We start from the raw sequence: 19169 nt of genomic DNA on the forward strand, positions 1-19169 counted from the left end.
TATTAGGCTTCTGCACAGCAAAGGAAACAATCAACAGGGTGGAAAGGCAGCCTACAGAATGGGAGGAAATATTTGCAAACCATATATCAGATAAGGGGTCAATTTTTAAAATGTATAAGGAACTCCTACAGCTCAATAATAAAAAAGCCTCACCTGATTTAAGAAGTGCACTATAGGGGTGGGTACAGTGCTCACGCCTGTAATCCCAGCACTTTGGGAGGCTGAAGCAGGCAGATCATCTGAGGTCAGGAGTTCAAGACCAGGTTGGCCAACGTGGTGAAACCCTGTCTCTACTAAAAATTAGCTGGGTGTGGTGGCACACGCCTGTAATCTCAGCTGCTTGGGAGCCTGAGGCAGGAGAATTGCTTGAACCTGGCTGGTGGATGAGGCAGTGAGCTGAGATCGTACCAGTGCACTCCAGCCTGGGTGACAGAGCAAGACTCTGTCTCCAAAACAAACAAACAAAAAAAACAAAACAACAACAAAAAAACAAAAACGTGTACTAAAGACTTGAATAGACACTTCTCCAAAGAAGACATACAAGTGGTCAACAGGTATATGAGAGGGTCGTTAATCATCAGGGAAATGCAAATAAAACCACAGTGATATATCACCTCAGACCTGTTAGGATGGCTAGTATCAAAACCACAGAAGAGGCCAGGCATGGTGGCTCACGCCTGTAATCCCAGCACTTTGGGAGGCCAAGGAGGGCGGACCATGAGGTCAGGAGATCGAGACCATCCTGGCCAACATGGTGAAACCCGTCTCTACTAAAATACAAAAAATTAGCCAGGTATAGTGGTGTACGCCCCTGTAATCCCAGCTACTCAGGAGGCTGAGGCAGGAGAATTGCTTGAACCCAGGAGTCAGAGGTTGCAGTGAGCCGAGATTGCGCCATTGCACTCTAGCCTGGCGACAGAGCGAGACTCCGTCTCAAAACAGCAAAACCAAAAAAAAAACCAAACCACAAAAGATAACAAGCATTGGTGAGGATGTGGAGAAATTGGAACTCTTGTAACACTGTTGGTAGAAATGTAAATTGGTGCAGCCACTATGGGAAACAGCACAGAGATTGCTCAAAAAATTAAAAACATTAAAAAGAGAACTACCAACTTCATTCTTTGCACGTGGATATCCAGCTTTTTTGCAGCTCCATTTGTTGAAAAGACTATTCTTTCCCTAGGATTGGTCTTGGCAATCCTGTCAAAACACAGTTGGCCATAGATGTGTGGGTTTATCTCTGGACTCTTAATTCTACTCTGTCAGTTCATATGCCTGTTGTTATTGCCAGGACCACACGGTTTTGATCACTGTAGCTTTATAGTAAGTATTGATTGGGAAATATGAGTTCTCCACCTTTGACCTTCCTCTTTAAGAAGATTTTGAGTATTCTGGATGGAATTACCCTATCAAATTTAGGAGGAGCTTTTCAATTTCTTCAAAACATCCAGCTAGGATTCTGATAGAGATCACGTTAGATAGGTAGATCACTTTGAATGGTACTGCCACCTTAACAGTATTAAATCTCCAATCCATGAAGATGGAATGTCGTTCCATTTATTTATGTCTTCTTTAATTTCTTTAGGCAATGTTTTGTAGTGCTTAGTGTGCCAGCCACTCGGTTAAATTTGTTTCTAGGTATTTTATTCTTTTTAATGCTATTTTATTTTTTATTTTTTGAGACGGAGTCTTGCTCTGCCGCCCAGGCTGGAGTGCAGTGGCACTATCTCGGCTCACTGCAAGCTCTGTCTCCCGGGTTCACGTCATTCTCCTGCCTCAGTAGCTGGGATTACAGGCGCCCGCCACCACGCCCGGCTGATTTTTTTGTATTTTTAGTAGAGACGAGGTTTCACTGTGTTAGCCAGGATGGCCTCGATCTCCTGACTTCGTGATCCGCCCGCCTCGGCCTCCCAAAATGCTGGGATTATAGGCGTGAGCCACCGTGCCCAGCCTAATGCTATTTTAAAATGGAATTGTTTTCTTAATTTTCTTTCTGCTTGTTTATTGTTTATTTTAATTTATTATTTTTATTATTTTTATTGTTTGTCTTTTCTGATTGTGTCTTTCCGATTGTTCATTGCTGGTGTATAGAAACACAACTGATTTTTGTACTCTGCAATTTTGCAGACTTCCTTTATCAGCTCTAGTAGATTTTGTGCACGTGTGAAATCTGTGAGGTTTTTTTGTGTTGGAACGTCTCATCTGACAATAGAGATAGTTTTACTGTTTCCTTTCCGTGGTAGATACCTTTTATTTCTTTGTTCTGGCTAGAACTTTTAGTACACCCAAGGGTAGTGGTGAAAGTGAGTTTCCTTGTTTTGTTGCTACTTCATCTTAAGGGGAAAGCTTTTAGTTTTTCATCACTGAGTATGATGTTAGCTATGTCTTTTTTTTTTTTTAATGCCTTTTATGTCAAGGAAGTTCCCTTTTATTCTTAGTTTTCTGAGAGTTTATATCATGAAAGGATATTAGCTTTTGTCGTGCTCTTTCTGTATCAATTGAGATAATCATGTATTTTTTCTTCTTCATCCTGTTAATGTGATACACTGATTTTCTTTTTTTTCTTTCTTTTATTTATTTATTTTTTTTGAGACAGAGTTTTGCTCTTTCGCCCAGGCTGGAGTACAGTGGCACAATCTGGGCTCACTGCAACCTCTTTCCCCTGGGTGCAAGCGATTCTCATGCCTCACCCTCCTGAGTAGCTGGGATTATAGGCACGTGCCACCACGCCTGGGTAATTTGTGTATATTTTAGTAGAGATGGGGTTTCACCATGTCGGCCAGGCTGGTCTTGAACTCCTGACCTCAGGTGATCCTCCTGCCTCAGCCTCCCAAAGTGCTGGGATTACAGGTGTGAGCCACCGTGCCCGGCCTATTACATTGATTTTCTTGTGTTGAACTGAGTTTGCATTCCTAGGATAAATTCCACTTGGTCATGGAATATAACAGTACGCTGTTGGATTTGGTTTATTGGTACTTCGTTGAGGATGTCTGACTCTATCCATAAAGATACTGGCCTGTAGTTTTCTGTGGTTCCTTTGTGTCACTTTGATAACGCTGGCGTCATAGGATGAGTTAGGAAGTGTTTCCTCCTCTTCTATTTTTGGAAGAGTGTGAGAAGGACTGGTGTGAATTCTTCTGTAAGTGTTTGGTCGGCTTCACTATGAAGCCATCTGGCCCTGGACTGTTCTTTGTTGGAAGGTTTTTAATTACTACGGATTCCATCTCTTTACTTCTCCCATCACTCGTTTAGGTTGCTTGCCTCGTGCCTGAAGTCATTTGCATCTTCTAGTCCTGTCTTAGAATTTAAATATGAGTCTGCCTAATTTAAGATGTCCTATAAAAACCCAACCGTGTTCCCACCCTTCCCCACCTTGCCACATCTCTGCTCTGGTATCTCTGCTGAGAGATGGTCCCTCCCACACAGCAGCAGCATTCAACGTGATTAACCCCATAGGTCAGTGGTTCTCACTTGGGAACTTCTTAGAAACCCACATTCTCTGGCCAAGAATCAGAAGCTCTAGGGGTGGGGCCTAGGAAACTTTTTTTATTTTTGAGACAGAGTTTCGCTCCTTTGCCCAGGCTGGCGTGCAGTGGCGTGATCTCGGCTCACTGCAACCTCCACCCCCTGGGTTCAAGTGAATCTCCTGCCTCAGCCTCCCAAGTAGCTGGGATTATAGGCGCCCGCCACCACGTCTGGCTAATTTTTGTATTTTTAGTAGAAACAGGGTTTCTCCATGTTGGTCAGGCTGGTCTTGAACGCCTGACCCCAGGTGATCCGCCCGCCTTGGTCTCCCAAAGTGTTGGGATTACAGGCGTGAGCCACCGTGCCCGGCCGGAAACTGTGTTTTAACTAGCCCCCAGGTGGTTCTGTGGCATTAGCACTGCCACACTTAACAGAGAGCCATTGCAGGCTCCTGGCCCCAGTGACATAGTGAAATGGCACCTCTGAAACACTGTAGCAGCAAAGGAGCCGTGAGCATCAGGAGTTAGTGGAAAAAGGAGACCAGAGAAAGGAAGGAGGAGCAAACAGGTGGCTTGGCGGGGGTGGTGGGGGGAGACTTGGTTGGAACAAGACCTGATTCTGGAGGACGGTTCATTATTGGGGGCACCCACTGGGCATAGGGTTGGCCATCCAGGGTGAGGGGTGCAGTCTGTGGTCAGAGCGCAGACAGCTGTTAATAGCAGTAACACTGGCCCGTCCAGCCCTGACTCTAGCCGTCCCGAGAAGCCCGCCCTGGCCACTCCCAGGCCAAGACTCAGCCTTCACCACCTGCTTCATTGCATCTTGCTTATCAGAATATTTAGTCATTCATCTGGCAAATGTTTATTGAGCATCTACTGTGTGCTAGGCAGTTCTATTAATAGCACAGGGATATGGCAAGGATCACAGCAAACGAAGAGCTCTGCCCCCGAGGACCTTCTGTTCTGCAGCCAGCCTGGTGGCCGGCTGGTTCTCATCCTGCTTGCCCTGTGGATGGGGACTTCTGGACCGGCAGCAGAGTCAGGCAGTGTGGCGTGCTCAGTGGTCAGACGACATGGGACACATCCCATCCCACTCCCAGGGCGTGCCCTGTTTCCTCAGCTTTCCAGAAACGGGTTTAGAGAACTCTCTAGAAATCCTTTTCCTTGGTCATGTCTTCCCTCTTCATCCGGATGAGAAACTCACTCTGACCTGTTTGCTTCTCCCCCCAGCACTTTATGGCCCGCATCTCCCCCCGATTTTCCTGGGACCCACGTAGGTGCAAAACACCTGCTCCTCCATCCTTGTCTTCTGGTAATGTTTTTAGTTTGCTGTTGATGTAGCCTTGCCCCCTCCGTGTGTCCTGGATTGGGGTGGTCGGGAATAATGAGGCGATTGCGAGGGCTCATTGAGCGACCTGTGTGCCAGGCTCTGTACACGCTGGCCCGTGTGGTCCTGCCACAGCTCTGTGAGTTAGCGGTCATGTTTTGAGCCCCATGCAAAGGCGCAAGCACTCAGACAGCGTGGTTCTGTGAACCTGAGTGTGTGGTGCCTCCCAGGAGCAGGGATTTTAGCGAGGCTGCTGACACATAAACACACCCCCACCTCCAGAAGCAGAGGAGAGGAGCCCAGGGCCAGGGCAGGTAGCTCAGCAAGGACCCAGCATGCTGCAGGTGGGGCCAGTGAGTGTCACTTCTCCAGCGAGGGTCAGAGAGGAGAGAGGCAAGAGTGTTGCAGGGGCGAGGGTCTCATGAGCTGGGGTGCAGCAAGAGGGAAGGAACAGGTGGATGCCTGTCTGCAGGAGAAGCCGTGTCCATGTGTAGAGCTGCTGTGGACCAGGGGGAGGCAGGGAGGGCACAGGGTGGTGATGAGATGGAGAGAAGGGGTCCTGGACTCGGGTGCAGCAAGAGGGAAGGAACAGGTGGCTGCCTGTCTGCAGGAGAAGCTGTGCCTGTGTGTAGAGCTGCTGTGGACCAGGGGGAGGCAGGGAGGGCACAGGGTGGTGAGATGGAGAGAGGGGGTCCTGGACTCACACGAGTGCCATCTTTTCCCGTCGCTTCTTCTGCTTTGCCGCCTGGGCAGTGGGCTGGCACCAGAACCGGCAAGTAGGGGCATTGGGAAAGATCCCTCAAGATTTCCCAAGCCTAAATTGCTCCTTGCGGTTCTTGTTCACGTCTGCCCCTGCTACCTGGGACCTCCTCCAGCATCCTCCTCCCCAAAGACTTCTCTGCCTTTCTGAGGGAAGACCAGGCTGTTTCTGTATCGGGAGGTGGTGGGGACAGGGGTGGAACTTGGGGCCCAGACGGAGTTCCTCGGCTGAGTGCTGGCTCTGCGTGGTTATCTATTGACTGGCTGTGAACGCAGAGCCCACGGGGAAATGCTGGCCGCCCCTCTGATTTGGGTGGCAAGAGCTGCTGCTGCTAATACATTAGACAGCTGCATGGACGCTGCTATTGATGAGGAGACCCAATTACATGCCTCTGTGAAAATCCAGCGGCTGGCTTCCTGGTGGAGGGAGATCCCTTCCGAAGGCTGTCCCGGGCAGGACGTTAGTCTCTGGGGCAATGCCAGTGAGTCAGTGAGCATTAACTGAGCACCTGCTGTGTGCCCTGAGCATTAACCGAGTGCCTGCTCTATGCCCTGAGCATTAACTGAGTGCCTGTTGTGTGCCCTGAGCATTAACTGAGTGCCTGCTGTATGCCCTGAGCATTAACTGAGTGCCTGCTGTATGCCCTGAGCATTAACTGAGTGCCTGTTGTGTGCCCTGAGCATTAACTGAGTGCCTGCTGTATGCCCTGAGCATTAACTGAGTGCCTGCTGTATGCCCTGAGCATTAACTGAGTGCCTGCTGTATGCCCTGAGCATTAACTGAGTGCCTCTTGTGTGCCCTGAGCATTAATTGAGTGCCTGCTGTGTGCCCTGAGCATTAACTCAGTGCCTGCTGTATGCCCTGAGCATTAACTCAGTGCCTGCTGTGTGCCCTGAGCATTAATTGAGTGCCTTCTGTGTGCCCTGAGCATTAACTGAGTGCCTGCTATGTGCCCTTGGCTGTATGCAGCCATCTCAGGGTGTGTGGATGAGGGTGTGTCTGAAAGGCTGAGCTGCTGTTCCCGGCTGGCCTGAGTCACGCTGCTTCTGGGTGGAAAAGGAGACTCACTCCCTGCCAACTGTCCCATTGGAAAGTGCAGCAAGTCGCTGAGAAGTGGGGCCGGCCCAGCCAAGGCCATGCTGCCACTGGCTGATTTCTGCTGCTGGGCACTGTCCATGCAGGGATCATCCACCCAGCACGTTGCTCATGGCTGAGGCTGAATCATAGCCCTTCTCACCAACTGTGCCAGCCCCAGGCCATGGGGCATCTTCATTCAGACCCATTTCTTTTCTTCTTCTTCTTCTTCTTCTTTTTTTTTTTTTGAGATGGAGTCTTGCTCTGTTGCCCAGGCTGGAGTGCAGTGGCACAATCTTGCCTCACTGCAACCTCCACCTCCCAGGTTCAAGCGATTCTCCTGCCTCAGCCTCCCAAGTAGCTGAGATCACAGGCCTGTGCCACCACGCCTGGCTAATTTTTGTATTTTTAATAGAGACAGTTTCACCATGCTGGCCAGGCTGGTCTCAAACTCCTGGCCTTAGGTGATCTGCCCGCCTCGGCCTCCCAAAATGTTGGGATTACAGGTGTGAGCCAATGCGCCCAGCCAGACTCATTTCTAACAGTCTTCTAAAGACACTGTCTCTGGGAAGACCAATGAAATCGAGAAAAAGTATCTTGAAGCTGCTAGCCCACCTCCAACAGGACAAAGCATGCTTCCAGAGGGAGCTTTCCAATAGCTCCTTCTAGGAGCTGCTATTTACTGGGCATTCACTGCAGACCAGGCCCTGGCTGGGCACTTCTTACGCCTGTTCTCACCTCATTTGCCTAAGAGCGCTGAAGTCAGGGACTATTTGCTTCAATTTTTTTTTTTTTTTTTGAGACAGAGTCTTGCTCTGTCACCCAGGCTGAAGGGCAATGGCGTGATCTCGGCTCACTGCAACCTCTGCCTCCAAGGCTCAAGCAATTCTCCTGCCTCAGCCTCCCAAATAGCTGGGATTACAGGCGCCCGCCACCACGCCCAGCTAATTTTTGTATTTTTAGTAGAGATGGGGTTTTACCATGTTGGCCAGGCTGGTCTTGAACTCCTGACCTCAAGTGATCCACCCACCTCAGCCTCCCTAAGTGCTGGGATTATAGGCGTGAGCCACCGCGCCCGGCCTGCTTCAGTTTTCAGGTGAGGAACGTAAAAGAGGAATGAAGAGAGGTTAACATGCCTCATGCAACACAGCTGGGCAGTAGCAGGTTGCCCACTCCCCAGACCTGGGCTTCGACCACCGGGCTCTGCTGCCTCCTGTGTGTTTCTGCTGCACCTAAACCTAAATCACTCTGCATGACCTGGCAGCCGAAGCCTGAGTTCTGGGGTTCAGCATCTCTCAGGCCCAGGCCCCAGCTTTGCTCTCCCATCTGATCTTCAGGATGTCTGACCCAGAGGCCTCCAGCCAGCCGGGCTGATCCACTAACGCTTCACTGACTGTGTGCCGAGCTGCTTCTCTTTTCTGTCTTTGCCCATTCAGTTCCTGCTGCCCGAGTGCCACACTCTCCTCACCCCTCTCTATCCAGTGATTTCTCTTGATCCTTTAAGGTCTGTCTGGGACCTTGTGTCTTGCAAAAAGCCTCGTTGACATTTTGGTTTTAAGATGTGTCCATGAATTCTTTGATGCTTCTCTCTTCAAGAGGTCGAACTTGTTGGGTGCGGTGGCTCACGCCTGTAATCCCAGCACTTTGGGAGGCTGAGGCGGGAGGATCGCTTGAGCCCAGGAATTCAAAACCAGCCTGGGCAACATGATGAAACCCTGTTTCTACTAAAAATACAAAAATTGGCTGGGTGTGGTTGCAGTGCTTGTAGTCCCTGCTACTTGGGAGGCTGGGATGGGAGGATCGCCTGAGGCCAGGAGATCGAGACTGCAGTGAGCTGTGATCATGCCACTGCACTTCAGCCTGGGTGACAGAGTGAGACCCTGTCTCAAAAACAAACGAAAATAAAAAGACGTGAAACCTAGGCCGGGCGCAGTGGCTCACGCCTGTAATCCCAGCACTTGGGGAGGCCGGGGCAGGCGGATCATTTGAGGTCAGGAGTTCAAGACCAGCCTGGCCAACATGGTAAAACCCTGTCTCTACTAAAAATACAAAGATTAACTGGGCGTGGTGGTGGGCGCCTGTAGTCCCAGGTACTTGGGAGGCTGAGGCAGGAGAATCGCTTGAACCCAGGAGGCGGAGGTTGCGGTGAGCCAAGATTGCGCCACTGCACTCCAGCCTGGGCGACAGAGTGAGACTCTGTCTCAGAAAAAATAAAATAAAATAAAATAAATACTGAAAAGCACAAAGGGAAAAATCATCTGTACCTTCAGCCTCATTTTGTTGTGTATCCTTTGGGATATTTTTCTCTGTGGGGGTGATGCATGCCCTCAGATGCAGTCCTATGCCTGTCTGTACAAACACATTCTTTATGTTTCGTGGAAACAATGGGATCATCTTGTTCAAAACTCTATTTTTCTCACTTAGCAATGCACTGTGAATCTTTGCAATAGCATCATGAGCACAGACCTCCTCTTGTCGTTTATTGTATGAGTGTACCCCTGTGCCTTATTTACTTTTCCTTTCACAGTTGGGTACTTCCCCCATTGCTTAGACTTTTTGGCCCTTAAACAGTGCTGGGACAAACATCCTTGTACATGTGTTCTTGTGGCATAGCCCGGATATTGTTCTAGGGTAAATTCCTCAGAGTGGGTTTCCTGGACCAAAGGACGTGGATATTTTAAACGGTTTGGATACATGGTGCCTTTCGGAAAGCTGTATCAGGTATGCACTCAGCAGAGTTCCTGCAGCCCTGGGCCTGCAGACTGGACACAGTGGCTGTACTGTTTCTCATTCCTGCCAGCTATATGTTCCTGCCACATATCCTTGCCAACACGGGTTGATCTGATAGTGAAAGATGTTATCTTACTGTGATCTTAATTTCTTTCATAACTAGAGAGGTTGGGTTTGTTTCCATGTGTTCATTGGTTATTTTATGTGTGTCCTTTAATCATTTGTTCATGTCCTTTGCACATTTTTTTGTTTTTCTTTTTCTTTTGAGACAGTCTCACTTTGTCGCTCAGGCTGGAGTGCAGTGGTGGGATCTCAGCTCACTGCAGCCTCCACCTCTTGGGTTCAAGTGATTCTCATGCCTCAGCCTCCCGAGTAGCTGGGATTACAGGTGTGCGCCACCACGCCCAGCTAATTTTTGTTATTTTTAGTAGAGACAGGGTTTCACTATGTTGGCCAGGCTGGTCTCGAACTCCTGGGCTCACTTGGTCTGCCCACCTCAGCCTCCTAAAGTGCTGGGATTACAGGTGTGAGCCACCACTGCACCAGACCCCTCATTTATTGATATAATGGCTTTTGGATAGTTTGAGGTATGGTCTTCCAGATCATTTTCTATGAATTTATATGCATACATTATATATGGTATCTTTTTTTTTTTTTTTTTTTTAAGAGATGGAGCCTCACTGTGTCACCCAGGGTAGGGTACAGTGTCATGATCATAGCTCACTGCAGCCTTGAACTCCTGGGATCTAGCAACCCTCCTTGCCTCAGCCTCCTGTGTAGCTAGGATTACAGGTGGGAACCACCGTGTCTGGCTGTTTTTATAAAATGGAGATTATATTCAATGTATTGTCTCTGATTTCCTCCACCCCTCAACTTAATATATCTTGGAGAGTGTCATATGTAAGCAACATGAATCTGTTGCTGTCTTTTTGAATGATTGTATAGTTTTTTTGAACAGCTTTATTGAGATATAATTTACATATCATAAAGTCACCCATTTAAAGTGTACAATTTGGCCGGGTACGATGGCTCATGCTTGTCATCCCAGCACTTCGGGAGGCCAAGGCGGGCAGATCACCTGAAGTCAGGAGTTCAAGACCAGCCTGGCCAACATGGCGAAACCCTGTCTCTACCAAAAATACAAAAATTAGCCGGGCATGGGGGCGCATGCCTGTAATCCCAGCTACTCCGGAGGCTGAGGCAGGAGAATCGCTTGAACCCAGGAGGTGGAAGTTGCAGTGAGCTGACATCGCACCATTGCACTCCAGCCTGGGCGAAAAGAGCGAAACTCCATTTCAAAAAATAAAAAATAAAATAAAGTGTACAATTCAGTGGTTTTTGGTGGTATTCACGGAGCTGTGTAACCACCATCATAATCAGTTTTAGAACCTTTTTATTGCTTTGAAACGAAATCCGTACCTTTTAGCTATCACCTTCCAATCCCCCATCCCCCTCAGCTTAAGCAAGCGCTCATCTTCTTTCTGTCTCTATGAGGTTGCATACTCTGGACATTTGATTAAAATGGAATCATGGTCCTTTATCTCTGACTTTTGTCTTTTTTAAATTTTTTTTGAGATGGAGTCTCACTTAGTCATCCAGGCTGGAGTGCAGCGGCGGGATCTTGGCTCACTGCAAGCTCCGCCTCCCGGGTTCACGCCATTCTCCTGCCTCAGCCTCCTGAGTAGCTGGGACTACAGGCGCCCGCCACCACGCCCGGCTAATTTTTTGTATTTTTAGTAGAGACAGGGTTTCACCGTGTTAGCCAGGATGCTCTCGATCTCCTGACCTCGTGATCCGCCCGCCTCGGCCTCCCAAAGTGCTGGGATTACAGGCTTGAGCCACCGCGCCTGGCCTTATGTAAGAGTTTTTGTGTGGACGTGTATTTTCCATTCTCTTGTGTAGGTGTCTAGGAGTGGCACTGCTGGGTCATGCGGGTACAGAGGCAGGTTCTTAACTGCTTTTCTGTACCTCCTCCTGTAGTGAGGGAATTTGTCATCCATTTGGTTCACATATCAGTACTTATTTATTTATTTATTTATTTATTTTACTTATTTACTGAGAGGCAGTCTTGCTCTGTTGCCCAGGCTGGAGTGCAATGGTGCAATCTCTGCTCACTGCAACCTCTGCCTCCCAAGTTCAAGCGATTCTCCTGCCTCAGCCTCCCAAGTAGCTCAGATTACAGGTACCCGCCGCCATGCCCAGCTAATTTTTGTATTTTTAGTAGAGACGGGGTTTCACCATGTTGGCTAGGCTGGTCTTGAACTCCTGACCTCGTGATCCGCCCACCTTGGCCTCTCAGAGTGCTGGGATTACAGGCGTGAGCCACCGCACCTGGCCCTATCTCTACCTTTTTTCATTTGGTGTAATGCACTCAAGGGTCAGCAGTGTTGTGGCAGGTATCAGTATATGTTATTTTTAATGGCTGAATATTATTCCATCATATGGATATAGCACATTTTGTTTATTCGTCAGTTGATGGACATTTGGGTTGTACCCACCGTTTGGCAAGAGTGAATACTGCAGTAGTGAATGTTTGTGTACAAGTATTTGCTGGAGTACCTGCTTTCAATTCTTTTGTGTATATTCCTGGGGGTCGAATTGCTGAGTCGTGTGGTCATAATTCCGTGTTGAACGTTTCCGGGAATTGCCAAATGATTTTCCACAATGGCTGTACTGTTTGACATTCCTACCAGCAATAGATGAGAGAACTGATTTCTCCACAGCCTTGCTCACGCCTGTGATAGTCTGTGTTTTGATCGTGGCTATGTTAGTGGTACGAGTGGTGTCTCATTGTGGTTTTGATTTGCATTTCCTGATGACTAATGGCTTGAGCGTCTTTTCATGTACTTATTGTTCCTTTGTATGTCTTCTTTGGGGATATGTGTATTTAGATCCTTTGCCCGTTTTTAAATTGAGCTGTCTTTTTCTTACTGAGTTGTAAGAGTTTGTTTTTGTAGAGACACGTCCTTTATCAGATATACAATTTGCAAATATTTCCTAGCATTCTGCGGGCTTTCTTTTGACTTTCTTGAGAGTAAGTATGAGGAATTCGTATTAACTTTTCTTTAAACGTTTGGTAGAATTTTCAAATGAAGCCATCTGGGTCTGGGCTTTCCTTCGTGCGTTGTTTTTTTGATCATTAATTTGATCTTTTTATTTGTTATATGTCTTTAGATTTTCTATTTCTTACTGAGTCAGTTGTGATAGGTTATGTTTTTCTAGGAATTTGTTCATTTTATCGAAGTTATCTAATTTATTGACCTATAGTTTATAGTACTTGTATTTTATTCTGTGAGTGTAGCTTCTTTTAACCAATTTTCTGCAGACATTTAAGTTGTTTTTATTTTTTACTGTTAGAAACGATGCTGCAGTGAACATTTGAGCCTGTCTGTCTTTGTGCACATTGCAAGTGTGTTAGAGGATGGATTGTTAGACGTGGAATCGCGTGTCAGAGGTCCGTGTATTTAACATGTTGATTGCTTCTGTTGCATTATCCTCCTCCTGTTCATCTTTCTATCCGTATTGATTGGTATAAGCTCTTTACGTCTGCTAATCCTGGTCTCCTAAGCCTGGAGATGGTAAGAATGCCCCGCGTGGGTGGTGCACGTGCACCTGAGCAAGTTGGAAGAGGAGGTTTGGCATCTGGATGTTTGGTGGCTCACTTCTGGTCAAGGGAGTTGGGCGCGGGTGCCCTAAGCCCACCCCTGTACATTCATACGTGGGGTTTCTAGATGCCAGATCCTGAACTGCTGGTAGGTCAGAGCTTTTTGCCTCTGACACGCTGGCTTTGGCCTGACAGAGGTTGTCTGGAGTCAACAGCAGGGCTGGGTCTCTCCGGGGACTTCACCAGGCTCCTTCCCAGGGCGGGTCTGGGAATTCTGGGAGCAGTGGGAGCTCCAGGCAGTTCTGGCCCATGGGTGCCTGCAGAGGTAGGAAGAGTGCTTGGAGGCCCCACCTCTGCCTGAAGAAGAACCGAGGACACACACACTGTTCCTCATCCTTGCTTTCTTTTCTCTCGTCTTCACTGGGGACTGTCTGTTCTGGGCACTCATTACCTCCCGGCTTCGCGGTGCCCAGATGTGGGCAGTGACATTAGTCTGAGGAGGAGTAGCTGTTTTCAGGGGATAGGAAGTGGGGTGGCCTCTGTGTGTTTTGTTGGGGTAGAGTTGCCAGCTCCTCATGCTTCCATTCTGCTTCCCTTTTCTCCTTTTTGTTTTTCCTGGATACACAAGGGTGGCACCAAAGTAGGTCAAAGGTTTGGACAAGTGCAATTGGGATTTAAAAATAACCCATCTAGGCTGGGCGTGGTAGCTCATGCCTGTAATCCCAGCACTTTGGAAGGCCAAGGCAGGAGGATCACAAGGTCAGGAGATCGAGACCATCCTGGCCAACATGGTGAAACCCCGTCTCTACTAAAAATACAAAAAAATTAGCCGGGCATGGTGGTGGGTCCTGTAGTTCCAGCTACTCGGGAGGCTGAGGCAGGAGAATGGCGTGAACCCGGGAGGCGGAGCTTGCAGTGAGCTGAGATTGTGCCACTGCACTCCAGCCTGGGTGACAGAGCGAGACTCTGTCTCAAAAAAAAAAAAAAGAAAAAAAAATCCCTCTAGGCCCCTGGAGGCCTCGGTTCAATGGTGTTCAGGCTTTGCTTCACCAGCTTTAGGGTGCCAGAGTGGTGCCTTGCGGGCAGGGGACCGGGCAGGCAGAGGCAGAGGTGGCATAGCAGGCCCTCCCCCTCCTTCCCTGGCTGCTGTGGCCACAGCGACCCTGCTTTCACCGGTTGGTTTTCTGTATCAGGGTGTGGAATGCCGCTTGTGTTGGACAGCTTGGCTCCACTGTTGGGTTGAAAACATCCTAAATATGGCTCCTGCCGGAGGCTGAATCCCGAGGACGACAGGCGTTTGTGGAATTTGGCTCTTCCCAGGGGCCGGCAGGCCCCTTTCCTTGACAGAGGCTGAGTGTCTGCTCCCCCAGCACCATTCATTTGCCAGCCCAGGCGTGCCTTAGCCTCTCTCCTGTTGTATGGGGTGTTTGGCCTTCTAGCCCTGCAAAGGCAAAATCAAATTATCTTCTCTGTTGATCCAAATGAATTTTGTCCCTGGGGAAGCCCCAGGCTCAGCTTCCTGATAGTTGGTGAGGAAGAGGCTTTTGCTGTGGACCTCCCGGCTGATCCCTGTCTTTCTGTCCCCCTGCTTTTGTCTTTCAGTCGTCGGAGTTCTTTGAGATGCTGGAGAAAATGCAGGTGAGTACGTACCCCCACCATGGCGGGGAAGAAGCCCAGCCCCAGATGTGGGTGGCATAGGGACCAGGCAGAACCCACGGGCAGAAGCCGGGTGCCCTGGACGGAGGGGCAGAGTAGAGACAATTGCATCCCCTTGGCCCAGACAACCTGAGGCCATTTTGCTGTTGAGGGGTACGGAGCACTTTAGGAAGACTCCTGCGGAGGGACAGGGAGGATAAAAGCAGAACTTCCCCAGCAGGGCAGCTGGGGAGGCCGTAAGCCCTGTGGATGTGGAGGAGGGTTTGAAGGGTCCATTGCTCCTGGAACGAGCCGGAAGGAAGGCCTGAAAGAACTAGCTGCTTCTTGGAGGAGTCATCTTGCATAGGGAGGCAGAGGGGTGGGGTGGGAGGCTGGCCTGGGTTCAAATCCTGCACCAGACACTTACTAGCACCAGTTCCTTTCCTGTGCTAAGCCTCCATAAATAAATAAGAATGAATGCACCCACTTACATGGCGGTTGGGGTGAAATGAGATAACCGGTGTAAATACTTGGTAGACACTACATAAAAGTTGGTGTGTGATGTGGGTTTGGGGGTTCTTCGCTATTCCTCACCAGGGTCAGGGCTCCCAGGTAAGAGCTGCTGTCCTGGGGAGCATGTGCAGAGGCCCAGAAGGGTTCATTGACATGGGCGGGAAGACTGGGAAGACAATGCTGATAATACACCTGTAGCTCAGGCACTTCACTGGGCTCAGAGATTGACAGGCGTCATTTCTTCCTGCTAAGGCCTTCAGAAGTAGGTATATTATTATTATTATTATTATCACCATAGGACAGGTGAGAAAATTGAGGCACAGAACAATTAAAGGCAGCACTCAAAGGGTGCGTGGCTCATAAGTAGCTTCAGAGCCAGAGTCCAGCCATTATGTCATGATAGTTTTTACCGTAAGTAGGTGCTCTAGGCTCAAGGGAGGAAGATTCTGCAATAATGGTCTGGAAGTCCTAGGAGGAGGGGCAAATATAGCACCCACGGCAGTCCTGAGATGTGGGTCAAGCAGCCAGGTGTCCCTGAGGGTGGGGAGGGAGGGGAGACGCTGTTTGAAGGGAAAGTATTGTTACTGCCGTGTCACCGAGAGCCAGTTATTAAAATCGTCCTCTGTGCCCAGCAGCGTGTAGATGACAGACTCATCTTCTACGTATTTAGGGAACTTATCATCAGCTTGCGGAAACCAGGCTGGCATGTGCCTCACAGTGAGGGGTGGGAGATGGTATATAATCAAGTGCTCCATTGCTTGGAGCACAGCTGGGATTTTCGCCCCTAGTCAGTGGGATCCTGGCACTCTGGGAAGCTGGCAGGGGGTTTGCAGCCCCCCCAGCCTTCTCTCCGGTTGCTCCTCAGATCCTCTCTTCCTTCTCCCCCAGCTGGAGTCCCCTTCCCACAACTTTGCCCCACACAGGGTCTCTCTGAGCACAGCATTCAGCCCCAGTTAGCCAGCCTCAGAGTGTCCTGTTGTGTAGAGGCTGCAGGGCTTGTCTGTTCATCTAGATCGGGTGCTTTCTAGGGTAGCGGTCTTGTTTTATTCTCCCTCTGTCTGTGCAATGGCTGATCCCCGTGGGTGGCATGCCTGTTCCCTTTCATTTGAGACTGTTGAAGCCAAATTTCTGGGTGTTTAAGTCCCTACCATGTGCCCCCTGGGCCCAGCCTCAGAGGGTTCACTGTTAGTAAGAAGCTCATGTATGGGGCACTGCTGGCCATGGAGTGCCTGCGTGGGCCTTGAGCCTGGGCTCCATCTCTCTTCATCTTGCACTTGTGGAAACTGAAGCTCAGAGCAGTGAAGCGCCCGGGTCACTTTGCTAGTTGTGAAGAGCTGAAACTGGAATCCGGGATTCCCGATACCTAGCTCAAGAGTCTGGGAACTGGGAGAAGGCAGAAGCTTTGGATTCCTTCAGTCCTGGGTTCAGGTTCTAACCCTGACGCTTTCTAGCTGAGTATCTTCAGTCAAGTCGGTTTCCCCTTCTGAGCCTTAATTTCTTCACTGAGGGGAGAAGGGGAAATAAAGATAATACCTATTGTGGCCAGGTGCGGTGGCTCACACCTGTCATCCCAGCACTTGGGAGGTCGAGGCAGGTGGATCGCCTGAGGTCAGGAGTTTGAGACCAGCCTGGCCAACATGGTGAAACCCTGTCTCTACTAAAAATAGAAAAATTAGCTGGGTGTGGTGGCACACACCTGTAATCCCAGCTACTTGGGAGGCTGAGGCAGGGGAATCTCTTGAACCCGGGAGGTGGAGGCTGCAGTGAGCCGAGATTGCGCCACTGCATTCAGCCTGGATGGCAGAGCAAGACTCCATCTCAAAAAAAAAACAACAAAAAAAGACAATACCTCTAGCAAAATAGCACATGGAGGAGAGAGGGCCCCTTGCTGGGCAGTGGCTCTGCGGTAGGTTATTAGGGGAGGGAGTGGCGTGGGGAGGGGATGGGAGGAAGTTTGCTCTCCTGCCCTCGGGGCTGTTCCCAGACAGGGATGACTAATGCAGGCCAAACAAAACAGACTCCTGCCCTCACTGCCCCCACCCGCCATCTGCCCAGTGTGCCAACTGGGACAGGGTCTGTAGGGCCACCCAGGTGGCTTTGTGTGTGTGTGAGGGGAGCGCCTGTCCAGTGGGAACGGCCCTCCCACGCCCTCCTGAGCAATGCTGCAAGGCGACTCAGCCCAGGGAAGTCCGCAGAGGCTGCATGTCAATCCACCCAGTTAACAGGAGCCCTGCTGTCCACAGAGTGTGGGGTACGTCACGCGCTTGGTGAGCCCGTGACCCGGCTTCAAATCTAGGCCCCGCCACTCACTGGCTGTGTGACCTTAGGCAAGCAGCCTCCTTCTGGGGCCCCAGTGTCCTCGCTGGTGGAAAGTGCTGTGAGTTTCAAAGGAGGCCACAGAGAGCTGGCTTGGGAAGGTCAAAATCCCTGTGCCTTAGTGTTGTGACCAGGCAGACGCTGCTTCTGGACTCCTTCTGCTTCAGAGGGGACCTGTTTCTTCTAGTTTGTGTACCGTCTCGTACTGTCACCCGATTTTCTCAGATAGTCTTGGAAACACCACGTGTTCCCCTCCTGCACAACACGGTTAAGTCAGAACTCAGTGATAGAACTGCTGGACCGGGGCCAGGCGCAGTGGCTCACGCCTGTAATCCCAGCACTTTGGGAGGCTGAGGCGGGTGGATCACCTGAGGTTGGGAGTTCAAGACCAGCCTGGGCAACATGGCGAAACCCCGTCTCTACTAAAAATGCAAAAAACTAGCTGGGCATGGTGGCACATGCCTGTAATCCCAGTTACTTGGGAGGCTGAGGCAGGAGAATCACTTGAACGCGGGAGGTGGAGGTTGCAGTGAACCGAGATCCCACCACTGCACTCCAGCCTGGGCAACAAGAATGAAACTCCATCTCAAAAAAAAAGAAGAGGCTGGGTGCAGTGGCTCACGCCTATAATCCCAGCACTTTGGGAAGCCAAGGCGGGTGGATCACCTGAGGTCAGGAGTTCGAGACCAGCCTGGCCAACATGGTGAAACCTCGTCTCTACTGAAAATACAAACATTAGCTGGGCGTGGTGGTACATGCCTGTAATCTCAGCTACTCGGGAGGCTGAGGCAGGAGAATTGCTTGAACCTGGGAGGTGGAGGTTGCAGTAAGCCGAGATCATACCACTGCACTCCAGCCTGGGCAATAGAGAGAGACTCCGTCTCAAAAACAAACAAACAAACAAACAAAACTGTTGGACAGGGCACTGCTCCCCAGAAGTGAATTCTTCAGATACCTGTAGATAAACTCCCTTAGTCCAGTCCCGGGCATCATATCTGATCCTTGCAGTCATCCTTCCATTAGTGAGATGAAAGGTGAGTGTCTAATCCTCATTTTACAGATGACACTGGGGGCTCCAAGAGGCTACGCTTTGTCAAGGGTCACAAATAGTAAGTTCGCAGCAGAGTGAGGGCCAGCACCAGGCCTCCTGCCTGTCCCTTGAAGGCCTGTTGGCATGGGGTCTAGAGCGCTGGCTCCGACACCAACAGGCATGACTTCCTATGTTTCCCTTCCCTTACTGGCTCTGTGACCCTAAGGATTTTTTTTTTTTTTTTTTTTTTTGAGACGGAGTTTCGCTCTTGTTGCCCAGGCTGAAGTGCAATGGTGCGATCTCGGCTCACTGCAACCTCTGCCTCCCGGGTTCAAGCAATTCTCCCGCCTCAGCCTCCTGAGTAGCTGGGATTACAGGCATGTGCCACCACGCCCGGCTAATTTTGTATTTTTAGTAGAGACAGGGTTTCTCCATGTTGGTCAGGCTGGTCTTGAGCTCCTGACCTCAGGTAATCTGCCCGTCTTGGCCTCCCAAAGTGCTGCGATTACAGGCGTGAGCCACTGTGTCCGACAAGACAGCTATTTAAGCTTTGAATGATAATACCGCCTCCTTCATGATGATAATGACCCACAGCATTTATTATATACCAGTCAGTGTTCCAGGTGCTCAACCCATTGTTAACCTTTAACCTTCACCACCATAGTCGATGCCATCATCATTCCCATTTTACAGATGAGAACACTGAGTCACAGAGA

The 19169-nt window shown here is 49.7% G+C and overlaps 1 protein-coding gene across 13 annotated transcripts in view; it reads left to right on the top strand.

Annotated features, from left to right (window-relative positions):
• The window catches only part of RAP1GAP2 (RAP1 GTPase activating protein 2), a 287489-nt gene that overhangs the window by 193865 nt on the left and 74455 nt on the right, over positions 1-19169 (top strand). For all 13 annotated transcript variants that reach the window (XM_016931197.4, XM_054669907.2, XM_016931192.4 and 10 more), the window contains one exon: positions 14562-14597. In XM_016931197.4, the coding sequence (XP_016786686.3) occupies positions 14562-14597 (36 nt within the window). The remainder of the gene's footprint in view (positions 1-14561; positions 14598-19169) is intronic.

The sequence above is a fragment of the Pan troglodytes genome, chromosome 19 (assembly GCF_028858775.2).
Source record: "Pan troglodytes isolate AG18354 chromosome 19, NHGRI_mPanTro3-v2.0_pri, whole genome shotgun sequence".
Classification (NCBI taxonomy): domain Eukaryota; kingdom Metazoa; phylum Chordata; class Mammalia; order Primates; family Hominidae; genus Pan; species Pan troglodytes.